Here is a 19,121-nt window from a genome sequence, read left to right as displayed (position 1 = left end):
ATTAATAAATGAAGTTCTGTCTTGACTTTGGAAAGAGTAATAGCTACCTGGTCTGAAAAAATGTGTTTGATGGGAACACTAACACAGTTAACATCGACTGACTTTGTATTGATCATCATTAATTTATTTATTTGATTTTCAAATCGATCACAGAATGTAGGAATTTGTAATAATGAACAGTTGAAATGCCATCTTTTGACACTTAGGAGATTCTGACATTTTAAGTTGGCAGTAGAAGCATGGTGGTCAGACAAGCTTATTTTGTTGATTTTCTACTTTCTTGATTAAAGAAGACAGAGGTGTAAATAATGTATGAAATCGGAGGTGTACTCTTTTGCTTTAGGAGTGTGTGCTTGCCAGGCCTCAGAGAGTATATCCTGGAAAGCCTTGGTTGCATATGGTTGCCTTGGTTGCGTTGGTTTAATTCAATATTTTCCTGCATGCCCAAAATGGCATCCCAATAACCAGATGGAATTCAGTTAATTCTAACAATATACTGTTCAGAGAATTGAAAAACCTGGGTTCATATGAATTTGAAGCATACACATTAAAAAAGGACATTTTCTTTCCAATATGGAAACATTGAACGATAGGGATTCTGCCTTTTTGGTCTTCACTTTTACCCAAGATGTTCATTTTGAGTTTCTTATGTACCAATATGATTACACCTTTAGTTTTATTTGGGGTTGATGAAAAAGCAACCTATTTGTGTATCCTTTTTGAGTTTCTTGGAACATTGCTACAGTATATCAGTATGGTTTCTTGATAGGATATCAAGACAGCTGGAACATTTAATGGGAGAGTTTACGCTTTCAAATTCCAAGAGAGGATAGCTAGCATTGCCATCATTTTAAATAAAATAATGTACTATTAATGATGTAATTGTTATCTTTAGTTTTAATAAGCCCATGGATGTGAAACCAAAAGCAGGACCCACAGGGAGTGATTCTGTTTCTTTTTTAGGAGATTGATTTCCCCTTCTAGCTTAGTTTGTGCTTTTGGAGTCAGCCCTCTGTCACATTGTCCACTGTCTCAAACTTTTACACTTTAGTTGAGGAGGAATCCACTTCAGAAGTGAGCAGTGCAAGAGATGAATGTAGCGGTTTTATTTGCAAATCGAGGGCAAAGGTAATTACCTCACAAACAATCAATCAGATAGTATTGGCAAAATCTTTCTATTGGGTATTGAGAGCTGTCATGTTACCACAGGTGAAAGATGAATTTACAGAATATTCGATCTACTGGAGTGAAATAGACCTGCTATTGTTCCTTGTAAAACAGTGAATGTTTGCAAAAGAAAAAGCCACTAGAAAGCCACACGTTTTCAATGCATGCCACCGTTTAACTTTTAACTTGCTTTTATAATAAACTAATTTGTTAACAGTGTTATATATTAGTTTCTAGGGTACAACAGCTGCTGTAAAAGTAGCTAGAATTCATAAAGCCCAGTATAGGCTATTATCTCAATCAATTAAAAAATAATTCCTTCTAAAATAAACTTTCTGGTGCTCCTAAATTTCATGTGATGCTCCTAACTTTTTAAAGTTGAGAGCTCCAGTGCTACCAATGAAAAATGTTAATTTGTATGCCTGTGTGTGCGTTTGTCGTGCTTGTGTGCATGCCTGCTTGCCCTTGTGTGTGTGTGTACAGGAGGGGCGGTGGATGCTGACCGGTTTAGGCTGCTGAGTGGAGGGAAACCTAGCAGGAAATGTGGCATCATGTCCAGTGGGAACCACCTGTTCTTCAGCGAGGACGGCCTTCGCATGCTGGTCACCAACGACATGGACCTTTCCAACGCAAGGTACCGTGTGTGTGCGTGCGTGCGTGTGTGCGTGTGTGTGCGTGTGTGTGTGTGTCTTTTTGTTGTTGTTTTTTAAGGTTTTTAACTGATAGCTGTGCTTTTGAGGCCCTCAAGTGGTGAGTTGAGGTGACATAATGTATTTAACCCTATTAGAAAACCTGCTCCTCACTTCTCAAGTGGAATGTTCCTCACATTGATAGTAAAATGTGTATGTGTGAGCTAAGTATAACCATTTGAATTCAGACGAAAAGATAAAGAAGTATATTTTCTCAAGACACACTTACACACACACACACACACACACACACACACACACACACACGCACGCACGCACACATTGATATATGTACATATATAGGGCACCGCATCTCGCAGTGCTAGCTGTGCCAACAGAGACTCTGGGTTCTAGCCCACGCTCTGTCACAGCCGGCCGCGACCGGGAGGTCCATGGGGCGACGCACAATTGGCTTATTGTCGTCCGGGTTAGGGAGGGTTTGGCCGGTAGGAATATCCTTGTCTCATCGCGTACTAGCGACTCCTGTGGCGGCCCGGGCGCAGTGCTCGCTAACCAGGTCGCCAGGTGCACAGTGTTTCCTCCAACACATTGGTGCGGCTGGCTTCCGGGTTGGATGCACGCTGTGTTAAGAAGCAGTGCGGCTTGGTTGAGTTGTGTTTCGGAGGACGCATGGCTTTCGACCTTCGTCTCTCCCGAGCCTGTACGGGAGTTGTAGCGATGAGACAACATAGTAACCACTAACAATTGGTAACCACGAAATTGGGGAGGTAAAATAAATCAATATTTTTAAAAAATTAACAAATATATTTGTACATATATTTATCAATGTGCATGATAATTATATATACAGCTGAATTCGGAAGTTTACATACACCTTAGCCAAGTACATTTAAACTCAGTTTTTCACAATTCCTGACAATTAACCCTCGTATAAAATGACCTGTCTTCGGTCAGTTAGGATCACCACTTTATTGAAAGAATGTGAAATGTCAGAATAATAGCAGAGAATGATTTATTTCAGCTTTTATTTCTTTCATCACATTCCCAGTGGGTCAGAAGTGTACATACCCTCAATTAGTATTTGGTAGCATTGCCTTTAAATTGTTTAACTTGGGTCAAACGTTTTGGGTAGCCTTCCATAAGCATCCCACAATAAGTTGGGTGAATTTTGGCCCATTCTTCCTGACAGAGCTGGTGTAATTGGGATTGAGGTCAGGGCTTTGTGATGGCCACTCAAATACCTTGACTTTGTTGTCCTTAAACCATTTTGCCACAACTTTGAAAGTATGCTTGGGGTCATTGTCCATTTGGAAGACCCATTTGCGAACAAGCTTTAACTTCCTGACTGACGTCTTGGGATGTTGCTTCAATACATCCACCTCATTTTCCTTCCTCATGAAGCCATCTATTTTGTGAAGTGCACCAGTCCCTCCTGCAGCAAAGCACCCCCACAACATGATGCTGCCACCCCCGTGCTTCACGGTTGGGATGGTGTCCTTCGACTTGCAAGCCTCACCCTTATTCCTCCAAACATAATGATGGTCATCCTGGCCAAACAGTTCTATTTTTGTTTCATCAGACCAGAGGACATGCGTGGTCCCATGATGTTTATACTTGCGTACTATCGTTTGCATAGATGAACGTGGTACCTTCAGGCATTTGGAAATTGCTCCCAAGGATGAACCAGACTGGAGGTCTACAATTGTTTTTCTGGGGTCTTGGCTGATTTCTTTTGATTTTCCCATGATATCAAGCAAAGAGGCACTGAGTTTGAAGGTAAGCCTTGAAATACATCCACACGTACACCTCCAATTGACTCAAATGATGTCAATTAGCCTATCAGAAGCTTCTAAAGCCATTACATAATTTTCTGGAATTTTCCAAGCTGTTTAAAGGCACAGTCAACTTAGTGTATGTAAACTTCTGACACATTGGAATTGTGATGCTGTGAAATATAAGTGAAATAATCTGTCTGTAACAATTGTTGGAAAAATTACTTGTGTCATGCACAATGTAGATGTCCTAACAGACTTGCCAAAACTATAGTTCGTTAACAAGAAATTTGTGAAGTGGTTGAAAACAAGTTTTAATGACTCCAACCTAAGTGTATGTAAACTTCCGACTTCAACTGTATATATTTTGTAGGTTTATTCAGTTCTTCCTGCGTCTGGGCTGTGGTAAGGCCTCCCCAGACCCCCGCTCCCAGCCTGTCCTGCTCCAGTTCTCTGTAGACGGGGCTCTGACCTGGGGCCTGCTGCAGGACTTCTTCTTCTCCAACAGGTTAGCATAACTCTCACTGTACATCATATCAGGATAAGGTAAGACCCAGATGCAGACCGTGTCGAGAAAAAGAGAGGCTGGGAAAAGAGAGGAGCTGACAGGACAAACGCTGTTAAGCTTGACAAACAAGACCATCCGACAACAGACAAACAGAAAACACAGGGGACAATGGGGATAATGGGGAAGATGGGCGATACCTGGAGGGGGTGGAGACAATCACAAAGACAGGTGTAAAAGATAAGGGTGTGACACATCACTGTACTGTAAACGTTGTTTTGTGTTATACTGACATGCTTTATGACACAAAAATGATTTACTAATGGATCAAATAAATCATTACCTTCATCATAATCATAATCAACTTCCTCTTCTTCAACAGCAGTAACCAAGCTCGCCTCGTGGCCCTGGAGATCCCTCTGCGTGCCCGTACCTCCGCCACGCGCCTACGCTGGTGGCAGCCCTCTGAGAATGGACACTTCTATAGTCCATGGGTTATTGACCAGGTGAAACACCTTACCCACATCTATCTATCACTCCATTGCTAATTTGCTAAATTGTAATTACTTCGCTACTATGGCCTATTTATTGCCTTACCTCCTCACGCCAGTTGCACACACTGTATATAGACTGTCTTTTTTTCTATTGTTTTCATCGCACTGCTTTGCTTTATCTTGGCCAGGTCGCAGTTGTAAATGAGAACTTGTTCTCAACTAGCGTACCTGGTTAAATAAAGGTGAAAAAATATATATAAATAAATAAAAATATGTGTTCATCCAATTATTCATCCATCCTTCAATCTGTCCATCTTTATCAATATAACAGTATCACGCATATGACATGAACCTATGTCTCTCTACTCTGCCAGGTGGTGGTGGGGGGCAGTGCCAGTGGCTGGGGTCCTTTAGAAGATGACTTCTCCTCTATGGACGGGCGTTCTTGGCTGCTCTACCCCGGGGGTACCCGCATGCCTGTGTGTGGTTCTGACGGGGCGGCCTTCGCTTTCATAGAAAAGTCCAACACGCGCTATGCTGTCACCACAGACATCAGCCTGGGACAGGATGCTTTCATACAGTTTGATTTCTCAGCTTCATGCTCTGTCACAAACTCCTGCTACGGTGAGCCACAAAATATATATATTTGACAGGTTGTCAATGTAAGTAAGAATATGTTACATTTATTTTGTCAAGGTAGTCAGAGAATAGTTTCATAAGAAAAGTAGGTAAAAATGTGAGCTTTCAGGATTGTTGTTGATTGCTGTTTTTGCTTTTATTAACGTTGCCTGGCTATGCTGTCTAGGTTAGTGAGGTCGGGCACTGATGTTGGGTGATTAGGCCTGGCTCGCAGTTATCTTTCCAATTCATCCCAAATGTGTTCAATGGGGTTGAGGTCAGGGCTCTGTCTAGGCCAGACAAGTTTTTACATACCCATCTCGACAAACCATTTCTGAACCTAGTTTTGTAAACATTTACATTTACATTACATACATAAACGGGGACATTGTCATGCTGGAACAGGAAAGGGCCTTCCCCAAACTGTTGACACAAAGTTGGAAGCACATAATTGTCTAGAATGTCATTGTATGCTGTAACGTAATAATGTCCCTTTACTGGAACTAAGTGGCATATCCCGAACCATGAAAAAAAATCCCCATACCATTATTCCTCATCCACCAAACTTTACAGTTGACACTATGCATTGGGGCAGGTAGTGTTCTCCTGGCATCCGGCAAATTATTAACCAGAGAGGTTAGAAAATGAGGCTATTTAGGGATTCTAATTGTGGATTTTAAAGAAAGCAAGAATCATCAGCACAGAATGACTCCTTTGCTTGTAGCCCTGGATTTCTAATTTTAACAGCTAACATTTTGATGGCAATAATACATAGATATGCCGATAGTGGACAACCTTGTTTTACTCCTCCTGACAGTCTAAAACTTTCTGAGATGTAGCAATTATTTACTATTTTACACCTAGGTGTACTATACATAACTTTAACCAATTTTTATAAGAGATTCTCCAAAAATGAAATATTCCAGGCATTTATATACAGTATATATAAACTTCAGTCGCCTTTTCAAAGTCAGCTATGAATACCAGGCCTGTTTTCCCCAATACTTCAGAGTGCTCTATTGTTTCCAGTCTCATATTAACTCCAATGTATCGTCCATGTAAAAACCCTGTCTGATTAGGATGAATAATATCCGACAATACCTTTTTTAATTCTATTCTAAGCAATTAGCTAGAATTTTTGCATCACAACACTGAAGTGTAAGAGGCCTCCAATTTTTAAAATGGACAGGATCTTTATATTTACCATTTGGATCCTGTTTCAGTAATAATGAATTCAGACCTTCTTGTTAAGTGTCCGATAATCTACCATTTATATGGGAGTGGGTAAAAACATGCTAATAATGGTCTCCTGAGTATGTCAAAAAAAGTTTGGTGTTCTTCCACTGGTATGCCATCCAGCCTAGGAGTTTTCCCAGCCTTAATGGCTTTAATTGTATCAAGAAGTTCCTCCTCTGTAACTTGGCCTTCACATGAGTCTTTCTGTACAGATGATAATTTTACATTATTAATTGGAAAAAAATCCATACAATTGGCTTTGGATAGTGGAGATGGAGGAGACGAAAACATTTGCTTGAAGTACTTTACTTCCTCTTTCAAAATATAGTTTAGTAACTGCATCATTTGTAACAAGTTTCAGAAAATTATTTAAGTTAGCATTTCTTTGTCGAATATAAAAAAAATTATATGGTGCATTTTTCCTGATATTCCATCCAGTTGATTTTATTTTCATAATATATTACACAGGATCTTTCTTGAATAAGTTCCTCCATTTCTTTTTCTTTTTCCTCAACTATGGTAAAGTTTTTTATTGCTATCTATCTGTATTGTTAGTCCTTCCATTTCCTTTGTTAATATGGACTCTTTTGACCTAAATTTGTTTTGTTTTTGTTTTGTAGAGGAGTTCTGAATAGCATGGCCTCTAAAGGCACATTTTAAAAGTGTCCTATACAATAAGAGGATCTGCTGTACCTATGTTATGTCAGAAAAAGTCAGTTATAAATTCTTATGTCCTAGTTAAAAACAAGTTATCATCCAGTAGGCTTTGATAGCAAGATGGGGCCGACAGAGGGGGCTGCTTTGCTTCTATTCCTTAGGAAACTTTGCAGTGTTTTGTTTTTTTATCTATTATTTCTTACATTGTTAGTCCAGAAAAACTTAAGTGTTATTACATACAGCCGGCAAGAACTATAGGAAATCAGAGAGACATCAACTTACCAGCACTACGACCAGGAATACAACTTTCCCGAAGTGGTACCTTTGTTCGAACCACACAGGGCATTTGAACTGATTCCAGAGGTTGATCCTAAACAAAAGCGCCGGAGAAGAGGTAGACGGAGCGGTCTTCTGACCAGACTTCGGAGGCACGCACACCACCCACAGATTCCAAGTATATTACTCGCTAATGTCCAGTCTCAGGATAACAAGGTAGGCAAAATTAGGGCAAGGGTTGCTTTCTAGAGAGACATCAGGGATTGTAACTACTCTGTTTCAAAGTACATGGCTGTCTCGGGAAATTCTGTCGGAGTTGGTACAGCCACCTGGATTCCTTGTTTGTCGTGCTGACAGGAATAAACATCTCTCCGGGAAGAGGAAGGGCGGGGGTGTATGTTTCATGATTAACAACTCATGGTGTAATTGTTACAACATACAGGAACTCATGTCCCTTTGTTCACCTGACCTAGAATTCCTCACAATCAAATGCCGACCATACTATCTCCCAAGAGGAAGTCTCATCGGGTATTGTCACAGCCGTGTATATCACCCTCAAGCCAATACCACGATGGCCCTCAAGGAACTTCACTGGACTTTATGCAAACTGGAAACCGGATATCCTGAAGGTGTGTTTATTGTAGCTGGGGATTATAACAAAGCAAATTTGAGAACAAAGCTACCTAAATTCTATCAGCATATTGACTGTAGCGCTCGTGCTGGTAAAACACTGGATCACTGCTACTCTAACTTACGCGATGCATATAAGGCCCTCTCCCGCCCTCCTTTTGGCAAATCTGACCACGACTACCTTTTGCTCCTCCCTTCCTATAGGCAGAAACTCAAACAGGATGTACCCATGCTCAGGACTATTCAACGGAATCTGCTCTTCAAGATTGTTTTGATATGTTCTCGGTAGCCTCGGAGAATAATATTGATGTATACGCTGATTCGGTGAGTGAGTTTATAAGGAAGTGTATACCTACTGTGACTGTTAAAACTTACCCTAACCAGAAACTGTGGATAGATGGCGGCATTTGCCCGAAACTGAAAGCGCGAACCACCGCATTCAACCACGGAAAGGTGACTGCAAATATGACCGAATTCAAACAGTGTCCTTATGCCCTCCGCAAGGCAATCAAACAGACGCAATGTAAGTATAGATACAAAGTGGAGTCACGGTCTTGCTTTCAGATAAACTAAACACCTTCTTTGCCCGCTTTGAGGATAATGCAGTGTCACCGAAGCACCCTACTACGAAGGACTGTGGGCTCTCCTTATCCGTGGCCGATGTGAGTAACATATTTAAACATGTTAACCCTCGCAAGGCTGCCGGTCTAGACGGCATCCCTAGCCACGTTCTCAGAGCATGCACAGACCAGCTGGCTGGTGTGTTTATGGACAATTCAATCTCTCCCTATCCACATGCTTCAAGACGGCCACCATTGTTCCTGTACCCAAGAAGGCAAAGGTAACTGAACTGAATGACTATCGCCCCGTAACACTCACTTCTGTCATCATGAAGTACTTTGAGAGGCTAGGATCATATGACCTCCACCTTACCTGTCATCCTAGACCCACTTCAATTTGCTTACCACCCAGGTAAGGTCCATAGACGATTCAATCGCCATTACACTGCACACTGCCCTATCCCACCTGGACAAGAGGATGTAAGAATGCTGTTCATTGACTATAGCTCAGCATTCAACATAACACTACCCTCCAAACTCATCATTAAGCTTGAGGACCTGGGTCTCAACCCCGCCCTGTGCGATTGGGTCCTGGAATTCCTGACGGGCCACACCCAGGTGGTGAAGGTAGGAAACAACATCTCCACCCCGCTGATCCTCAACACTGGGGCCCCACAAGGGTGCGTGCTCATCCCCCTCCTGTACTCCCACAAGGGTGCGTACTCATCTAGTTTGCAGACGACACAACAGTAGTAGACTTGATTACCAACAATGATTAGACAGCCTATAAGGGAGGAAGTGAGGTTGTCAGGAAAACAACCTATCACTCAACGTCAACAAAACAAGGGAGATGATCGTGGACTTCAGGAAACAGGGAGCACCCCCCTATCCACATAATCGGGACAGCAGTGGAGAAGGTGGACACCATGGACAAACTGAAATGGTCCACCCAAACAGACAGTATGGTGAAGAAGGCGCAACAGCACCTCTTCAACCTCAGGAGGCTGAAGAAATTTGGCCTGTCAACCCTCACAAACATTTACAGATGCACAATTGAGAGCATCCTGTCAGGCTGTGTCACCGCCTGGTATGGCAACTGCACCGCCCACAACCGCAAAGCTCTCCAGAGCGTGGTGCGGTTACCAGGGGCAAACTACCTGCTCTCTAGGACACCTTCAGCACGTGATGTTACAGGAAGGCCAAAAACATCATCAAGAACAACAACCATCCAAGCCACTGCCTGTTCACCTTGCTACCATCCAGAAGGCCAGGTCAGTACAGGTAAATCTCTGTTGGCACCGAGATACTGAGAAACAGCTTCTATCTCAAGGCCATCAGACTGTTAAACACCCATCACTAACACAGAGAGGCTGCTGCCTACATAGAGACTTGAAATCGCTGGCCACTTTAATAAATGGATAGTAGTAGTCACTTAAATAATGCCACTTTAATAATGTTTACATATCTTGAATTAATCTTCTCATATCTATATACTGTATTTTTTAGCATCTATTGCATCTTGCCTATGCTGCTTGACATTGCTCATCCATATATTTATGTGTACACTACCGTTCAAACGTTTGGGGTCACTTAGAAATGTGTGAATGACTATTGTAGCTGGAAATGACTGAAGGCCAGCAGTTTGTCTAGTTTGAGAAACAAACACCTCACAAGTCCTCAACTGGCAGCTTCATTAAATAGTACCCACAAAACACCGGTCTCAATGTCAACAGTGAAGAGGTGATTCCAGAATGCTGGCCTTCAGCCATTTCCAGCTACAATAGTCATCTGCAAAATTATCAATGTCTACACTGTATTTCTGATCAATTTGATGTTATTTTAAAGGACAAGAAATTAGCTATTCTTTCAAAAACAAGGACATTTCCAAGTGAACCCAAACTTTTGAACAGTAGTGTATGTATGTATGTATGTATGTATGTATGTATGTATGTATGTATGTATGTATGTATGTATGTATGCATGCATGCACAGTGCCTTGCGAAAGTATTCGGCCCCCTTGGACTTTGCGACCTTTTGCCACATTTCAGGCTTCAAACATAAAGATATAAAACTGTATATTTTTGCGAAGAATCAACAACAAGTGGGACACAATCATGAAGTGGAACGACATTTACTGGATATTTCAAACTTTTTTAACAAATCAAAAACTGAAAAATTGGGCGTGCAAAATTATTATGTTTTACCAAACTGTTGGAGCTAGGAACATTAGCTGTTACCTATGCCCACGATAGCATATACAAAAAGTATTCAGACCCCTTGACTTTTTCCATGTTTTGTTATGTTACAACCTTATTCAGAAATGGATTAAATTCCCCCCCCCATCCATCAATCTACACATAATACCCCATAAATACAAAGTAAAAACAGGTTTTAAAATGTTTGGGGAATTGTAAAAAATAATTTAAAAAATCACATTTACAAAACTATTCACACCCTCTTCTTGGGTGTGACGCTATAAGCTTTACACACCTGTATTTGTGGAGTTTATTTCCATTCTTCTCTGCAGATCCTCTCAAGCTCTGTCAGGTTTGATGGGGATCTTTGCTACACAGCTATTTTCAGGTCTCTCCAGAAATGTTTGATAGGGTTCAAGGCTGGGCTCTGGCTTGGCAACTCAAGAACATTCAGAGACTTGACCCGAACCAACTCCTGCATTGTCTTGTCTGTGTGCTTAGGTTTGCTGTCCTGTTGGAAGGAAAACCTTCCATTCTGAGGTCCTGAGTGCTCTGGAGAAGATTTTCATCAAGGATCTCTATGTACTTTGCTCAGTTAATCTTTCCCTCGATCCTTACTAGTCTCCCAGTTCCTGAAAAACATCCCTACAGCATGATGCTGCCACCACCATTCTTCACCATAGGGATGGGTGCCAGGTTTCCTCCAGACGTGACGCTTGGCATTCAGGCCAAAGAGTTCAATGTTGTTTTTATCAGAGAATCTGGTTTCAAATGGTCAGAGTTCTTTAAGTGCCTATTAGCAAACTCCAAGCGGGCTGTCATATGCCTTTTACTGAGGAGTGGTTTCTGTCTGGCCACTACCATAAAGGCCTGATTTATGAAGTGCTGCAAAGATAGTTGTCCTCTAGGAAGGTTCTCCCATCTCCACAGAGGAACTCTGGAGCACTATCAGGGTCACCATCATGTTCTTGGTGACATCCCTGACCAAGGCCCCTCTCCCCCGATTGTTCAGTTTGGCCGGGCAGTCAGCTCTAGGAAGAGTTTTGGTGGTTCCAAACTCCTTCCATTTAAGAGTGATGGAGACCACTGTGTTCTTGAGGACCTTCAATGCTGCAGACATTTTTGGTACCCTTCCCCAGATCTGTGCCTCGACACAATCCTGTCTCGGAGCTTAACCGAAAATTCCTTCCACCTCATGACATGCACTGTCAACTGTGGGACAGGTGTGTGCCTTTCCAAATCATGTCCAATCAATTGAATTTACCACAGGCGGACTCCAATCAAGTTGTAGAAACTCCTCAGGGATGATCAATTGAAACAGGATGCACCTGAGCTCAATTTTGAGTCTCATAGCGAAGGGTCTGAATACTTATGCAAACAAGATATCTGTTTTTTTTAATACATTTTAAAATCTGTTTTCACTTTGTCATTATGGGGTATTGTGTAGATTGATGAGGGAAAAATGTTTTTAATCTATTTTAGAATAAGGCTGCAAAATAACAAAATGTGGAAGAAGGGAAGCGGCCTGAATATTTTCCCCTGCTCCCGTTTGGTGCAGCGGTCTAAGGCACTGCGTCTCAGTGCTTGAGGCTTCACTACAGACACCCTGGTTCAAATCCAGGCTCTATCACAACCGGCTGTGATTTGGAGTCCCATACGGCAGAACACAATTTTCCCAGTGTCGTCCAGGTTTGGCCGGTGTAGACTGTCAATGAAAAGAAGAATTTGTTCTTAACTGACTTGCCTAGTTAAATAAAGGTTACACGTGTGTATGCGACTAATAACATTAGATTTGATTTATGCGTCTTTCTGTACCCTTGTCCATTACAGCCATTGAGCTTGAGTATTCTCTGGACCTGGGTCTACACTGGCAGCCTCTGGTGCGTGACTGTCTCCCCACCAGTCAAGACTGCTCCTCCTACACCCTACAGAGACTGCTGGTGGCAGACACATACAACAAGTGGGGCCGAGTCACTCTGCCCATTCCCATCTACGCCAGGTCAGTTACACATTGTTTGACTGCCAAACCAAACCGAGGTTGTTATTCTTCAAAATCACTGTCCAAACATTTGAACAGCTTTAAATGTTGGTACGAGTTGTATTATGCCATTAAAATGTATCTGCAGGTCTCCAGCTACGCGGTTCCGTTGGTTCCAGCAGGCTCCGTTTGACAAGCAGCAGACCTGGGCTCTGGACAATCTCTACATCGGAGACGGCTGCTCCGACATGTGCTCCGGACATGGACGCTGCCAGCAGAGCTCCTGTGTGTGAGTGACTGATATTTCAATAACACACCAGCCTGAAAGAATAATTACAGACACGAATGTGGTGTTCCATTGCCATGTTGAAGTAGAAGTCCCGACATCTGTTTTTATTTTTTTTTATTTTATTTCACCTTTATTTAACCAGGTAGGCTAGTTGAGAACAAGTTCTCATTTACAACTGCGACCTGGCCAAGATAAAGCATAGCAGTGTGAACAGACAACACAGAGTTACACATGGAGTAAACAATTAACAAGTCAATAACACAGTAGACAAAAAAGGGGAGTCTATATACAATGTGGCAAAAGGCATGAGGAGGTAGGCGAATAATTACAATATTGCAGATTAACACTGGAGTGATAAATGATCAGATGATCATGTACAGGTAGAGATATTGGTGTGCAAAAGAGCAGAAAAGTAAATAAATAAAAACTGTGGGGATGAGGTAGGTGAAAATGGGTGGGCTATTTACCAATAGATTATGTACAGCTGCAGTGATCGGTTAGCTGCTCAGATAGCTGATGTTTGAAGTTGGTGAAGGAGATAATGGTCTCCAACTTCAGCGATTTTTGCAATTCGTTCCAGTCACAGGCAGCAGAGTACTGGAACGAAAGGCGGCCGAATGAGGTGTTGGCTTTAGGGATGATCAGTGAGATACACCTGCTGGAGCGTGTGCTACGGATGGGTGTTGCCATCGTGACCAGTGAACTGAGATAAGGCGGAGCTTTACCTAGCATGGCCTTGTAGATGACCTGGAGCCAGTGGGTCTTGTGACGAATATGTAGCGAGGGCCAGCCGACTAGAGCATACAAGTCGCAGTGGTGGGTAGTATAAGGTGCTTTAGTGACAAAACGGATGGCACTGTGATAAACTGCATCCAGTTTGCTGAGAAGAGTGTTGGAAGCAATTTTGTAGATGACATCGCCGAAGTCGAGGATCGGTAGGATAGTCAGTTTTAATAGGGAAAGCTTGGCAGCGTGAGTGAAGGAGGCTTTGTTACGGAATAGAAAGCCGACTCTTGATTTGATTTTCGATTGGAGATGTTTGATATGGGTCTGGAAGGAGAGTTTGCAGTCTAGCCAGACACCTAGGTACTTATAGGTGTCCACATATTCAAGGTCGGAACCATCCAGTGTCGTGATGCTAGTCGGGCATGCGGGTGCAGGCAGTGATCGGTTGAAAAGCATGCATTTGGTTTTACTAGCGTTTAAGAGCAGTTGGAGGCCACGGAAGGAGTGTTGTAACAACAATGTCACACACAGCAACCTGAGAGGCCATTCAATAACCTCCTTACCCCTTTCTCTCACCTCTCATCCCCCATGTAGGTGTGACCCAGAGTGGGAAGGCGAGTACTGTGATGAGCCTGTGGCCCCCTTGCCCTCCCAGCTGAAGGACAGTTTCAGCCGGGCCCCCTCTCTTAGCCACTGGCACCTGGTAACCGGGGGAAAGCTCAGCACTGTTTGTGGGGCCGTGGCATCTGGGGCTGCACTGCACTTCAGCGGGGTCAGTGCCTATCAATCTATCAATCCATTGTTCCTGTAGACCACACTACCTACAGAGAGAGTTTTCATCTGTATTCTTCATACCTGTTTACATACCACCACAGATATAGGCTGGCACTACAGTAAGACAGCATTGAATGAGCTGTATTCCGGCATAAGCAAACAAGAAAACGCTCACCCATAAGCGGAGCTCCTAGTTGCCGGGGACTTTAATGCAGGGAAACTTAAATCCGTTTTACTAAATTTCTATCAGCGTGTTACATGTGCAACCAGAGGGAAAAAAACTCTGGACCACCTTGACTCCACACACGGAGATGCATACAAAGCTCTCCCTCGCCCTCATTTTGGCAAATCTGACCATAATTCTGTCCTCCTGATTCCTAATTCTGTCCTCCTGATTCCTCCTGCAAACAAAATAAAGCAGGAAGCACCAGTGACTAAATCAATACAAAAGTGGTCAGATGAAGCAGATGCTAAGCTACAGGACTGTTTTGCTTGCACAGATTGGAATAAGTTCAGGGAATCCTACGATGGCATTGAGGAGCACACCACATTAGTCATTGGCTTCATCACTAACTGCATAGATGACGTCATCCCAACAGTGATCGTACGTACATACCCAAACCAGAAGCCATGGATTACAAGCAACATCCGCACTGACCTAAAGGCCAGAGCTGCCACTTTCAAGGAGCGGGACTCTGACTCTAACCAGGAAGCTTATAAGAAATTCCACTCTCCGACGAACAATCAAACAGGCAAAGCATCAATACAGGACTAAGATCGAATCGTACTACACCGGCTCTGACGCTCGTCGGATGTGGCAGGGCTTGCAAACTATTACAGACTACAAAGGGAAGCACAGCCGACCCATAGCACTCACGACTGTAGCCATGAAGTGCTTTGAAAGGCTGGACATGGCTCCCATCAACACCATTTAACCAGAAACCCTAGACCCATTCCAAGTTGCATACTGCCCCAACAGATCCACAGATGATGCAATCTCTATTGCACTCCACACTGCCCTTTCCGAGCTGGACAAAAGGAACACCTATGTGAGAATGCTATGCATTGACTACAGCCAAAGGAGACAAAGGAGATGATTGTGGACTACAGGAAAAAGAGGACCGAGCACGACCCCATTCTCATCGACAGGGCAGCACTGGAGCAGGTTGAGAGCTTCAAGTTCCTTTGTGTCTACATCAACAACAAACTATCATGGTCCAATCACACCAAGACAGTCGTGAAGAGGGCATGACAAAACCTATTCCCCCTCAGGAGACTGAAAAGATTTTGCATGGGTCCTCAGATCCTCAAAATGTATTTGCATTGCCCCTCCCCCCTCTCTGTTGTTATCAGGGTTAGAATTTATTACAGTTCAATTTGGAAAGTGAGCTGTCACTACAATTTAATAACAGAAAATATTGAAAATAAACAGCTATTTTTACTTGAATTTGATTTTCTCTTTATCACCTCAATTACTAATATTAACATTTTTATTTTAATACGTAAATTAAATTGAGCCCAAACCTGGTGTGTCTCTCCATCTGTCACGTTCTGACCTTCGTTCCTTTGTTTTGTCTTTATTTTAGTATGGTCAGGGTGTGAGTTGGGGTGGGCAGTCTGTTTGTTTTTCTATGTTGGCTTTTGTGTTCGGCCTAGTATGGTTCTCAATCAGAGGCAGGTGTCGTTAGTTGTCTCTGATTGAGAATCATACTTAGGTAGCCTTTTTCCACCTGGGTTTCGTGGGTGTTTATTTTCTGTTTAGTGGTTTGTCATTCACCTTACGGGACTGTTCGTTTGTTTTTTTTTTGTTTTTTTTGTTCAGTGTTCATTTTGCTTCATTAAATTATGCGCACTTACCACGCTGCGTGTTGGTTCTCCGATCCTTCTCGCTACTCCTCCTCAGAAGAGACATGACAGAAACACCCACCACAAAAGGACAAGCAGCGTGGTAACGGGCAGCAGCAGCGATCGCAGGACTCATGGACATGGGAGGACATTCTGGACAGCAAGGGACCATGGGCACAGGCTGGAGAATATCGCTGCCCCAAGGCTAAGCTGGAGGCAGTGAAAGCCGAGAGGCAGTGGTATGAGGAGGCAGCACGGCGGCGTGGCTGGAAGCCCAAGAGGCAGCCCCAAAAATGTATTGGGTGGAGGCACATGGGGAGTGTGGAGTAGTCAGGTAGGAGACCTGCGCCAACTTTCCGTGCTTCCTGGAGAGAGAGAGAGGGACCGGGCAGGTACCGTGTGTCCCCGGTGCATGTGCATAGCCCGTTGCGGTACATCCCAGCGCCTCGTATCGGCCGGGCTAGAGTGGGCATTGAGCCAGGTGCCACGAAGCCGGCTCAGCGCATCTGGTCTCCAGTGTGTCTCCTCGGGCCGTTGTACATGGCACCAGTCTTACGCATGTTGTCCCCGGTTCGCCAGCACAGCCCAGGGCGGGCTATTCCACCTCACCGCACTGGCCTTGCTACGGGGAGAATTCAACCAGGTAAGGTTGGGCAGGCTCGGTGCTCAAGAGCTCCAGTGCGCTTTCACGGTCCGGTCTGTCCGGTGCTACCTCCACGTACCAGCCCTCCGGTGGCAGCCCCCCACACCTGTCTCTCTGTCTTCTCCCTACAGGGTCTCCCGTCTGTCCTGAGCCGCCAGAGCCACCAGTCTGTCCTGAGCCGTCAGTCAGCCAGGAGCTGCCAGAGCCGTCAGCCAGGAGCTGCCAGAGCCGTCAGTCTGCCAGCAGCTGCCAGAGCTGTCAGTCAGCCAGGAGCTGCCAGGAGCTGCCAGAGCCGTCAGTCAGCATGGAGCTGCCAGAGCCGTCAGTCAGCATGGAGCTGCCAGAGCCGTCAGTCAGCATGGAGCTGCCAGAGCCGTCAGTCTGCCAGGAGCTGCCAGAGACGTCAGTCAGCAAGGAGCTGCCAGTAGCTGCCAGAGCCATCAGTCAGCATGGAGCTGCCAGAGCCGTCAGTCTGCCAGGAGCTGCCAGAGCCGTCAGTCAGCCAGGAGCTGCCAGTAGCTGCCAGAGTCGTCAGTCAGCATGGAGCTGCCGGAGCCGTCAGTCAGCATGGAGCTGCCGGAGCCGTCAGTCAGCATGGAGCTGCCGGAGCCGTCAGTCAGCATGGAGCTGCCAGAGCCGTCAGTCTGCCAGGAGCTGCCGGAGCCGTCAGTCTGCCAGGAGCTGCCGGAGCCGTCAGTCAGCATGGAGCTGCCGGAGCCGTCAGTCAGCATGGAGCTGCCGGAGCCGTCAGTCAGCATGGAGCTGCCGGAGCCGTCAGTCAGCATGGAGCTGCCGGAGCCGTCAGTCAGCATGGAGCTGCCAGAGCCGTCAGTCTGCCAGGAGCTGCCAGAGCCGTCAGTCAGCCAGGAGCTGCCAGTAGCTGCCAGAGCCGTCAGTCAGCATGGAGCTGCCGGAGCCGTCAGTCAGTCAGGAGCTGCCAGAGCCGTCAGTCAGCCAGGAGCTGCCAGAGCTGCCTGTCACGCCGGCAATGCCAGAATCGCCCTTCACTGCAGCGCTTAGTATTGTCAGGGTGTGACTTGGGGTGGGCAGTCTGTTTGTTTTTCTATGTTGGTTTTTGTGTTCGGCCTAATATGGTTTTCAATCAGAGGCAGTTGTCGTTAGTTGTCTATGATTGATTGAGAATCATACTTAGGTAGCCTTTTTCCACCTGGGTTTCGTGGGTGTCTATTTCCTGTTTAGTATTTTGTCATTCATCTTACGGGTCTGTTAGTTTGTTGTTTATTGTTTTTGTTCAGTGTTCAGTGTTGGTCCTCCAATCCACGATCCACCACCTAATATGTCTTTCTCTTTAACCTTCATGTTTTCTCTTGTATCTGTCTCTCTCCAACAGAGTTGTAGTCGTCAGCTGGTGACGGTGGATCTGAACCTGACCAACGCAGAGTTCATCCAGTTCTACTTTATGTATGGCTGCATGACCCCGCCAAGCAACCGTAACCAGTGTGTACTACTGGAGTTCAGTCTGAATGGTGGAATCAACTGGATCCTGTTGACAGAGATCTTTTACGACCTGTACAGAAAGCCTGGGTGGGCCTTTTTTATGAAAAATAGATACGCACACTTTGTTGATTGCTCCCAGTGCTCCTACGGTTTATGTTCTACCCAAAGGTCTTCGTCAGGCTTAACACACATGAAAAAAGTAGGAGTATTTATAGACTTACAAGTAATGAAGTACAGTAAAATAGGATATACAGTAACTGGGAATTGGCTTTAACCTGTCCACTTCTTTCACATCAGCTGTTCCCAATCCTAACCTGTGTGTCATGTGTAGATTCGTCAATGTACTGCTGCCCCATGCGGCCCGTCAGGAGGGTGTGCGTGTGCGCTGGTGGCAACCGACCCACGAGGGGTCCGACCACAGTGACTGGGCACTGGATAACGTCCTAATCGCTGGTTCCGACCCGCGGGCACAGATCTCTGACACCTTCGGTGGGGTGGCGCTGCCTAACCACGAGAGAACGCCCGCTGATGGTACCCCCACGGGCAGGATAGGCCTGTTGAATGAGGGAGAGGAGGAGAGCACCTCAGGTATATACACAGGGGATCTGGACGAGACCACAACATACACCACCACAGGTACATACACAT

At 44.7% G+C, this 19,121-nt stretch overlaps 1 protein-coding gene across 4 annotated transcripts in view; it reads left to right on the top strand.

Moving 5' to 3' along the window:
• LOC135524034 (reelin-like) overlaps positions 1-19,121 on the top strand; it is a 298,396-nt gene that overhangs the window by 261,794 nt on the left and 17,481 nt on the right. For 2 of the 4 annotated variants that reach the window (XM_064951168.1, XM_064951169.1), the window contains exons 45-53: positions 1,651-1,801; positions 3,963-4,097; positions 4,477-4,600; positions 4,963-5,212; positions 12,591-12,759; positions 12,887-13,027; positions 14,348-14,525; positions 18,367-18,560; positions 18,805-19,061. In XM_064951168.1, coding sequence (XP_064807240.1) covers positions 1,651-1,801; positions 3,963-4,097; positions 4,477-4,600; positions 4,963-5,212; positions 12,591-12,759; positions 12,887-13,027; positions 14,348-14,525; positions 18,367-18,560; positions 18,805-19,061 — 1,599 coding nt within the window. Of the gene's footprint in view, positions 1-1,650; positions 1,802-3,962; positions 4,098-4,476; positions 4,601-4,962; positions 5,213-12,590; positions 12,760-12,886; positions 13,028-14,347; positions 14,526-18,366; positions 18,561-18,804; positions 19,110-19,121 lie in introns of all 4 variants that reach the window. The other 2 variants (XM_064951167.1, XM_064951166.1) reach the window with 2 other exon arrangements.

This window comes from Oncorhynchus masou, chromosome 31, assembly GCF_036934945.1.
Source record: "Oncorhynchus masou masou isolate Uvic2021 chromosome 31, UVic_Omas_1.1, whole genome shotgun sequence".
NCBI lineage: Eukaryota > Metazoa > Chordata > Actinopteri > Salmoniformes > Salmonidae > Oncorhynchus > Oncorhynchus masou.
The sequence above is the reverse complement of the archived record's forward strand: the minus strand, read 5'-3'. Positions and strand labels throughout refer to the sequence as shown.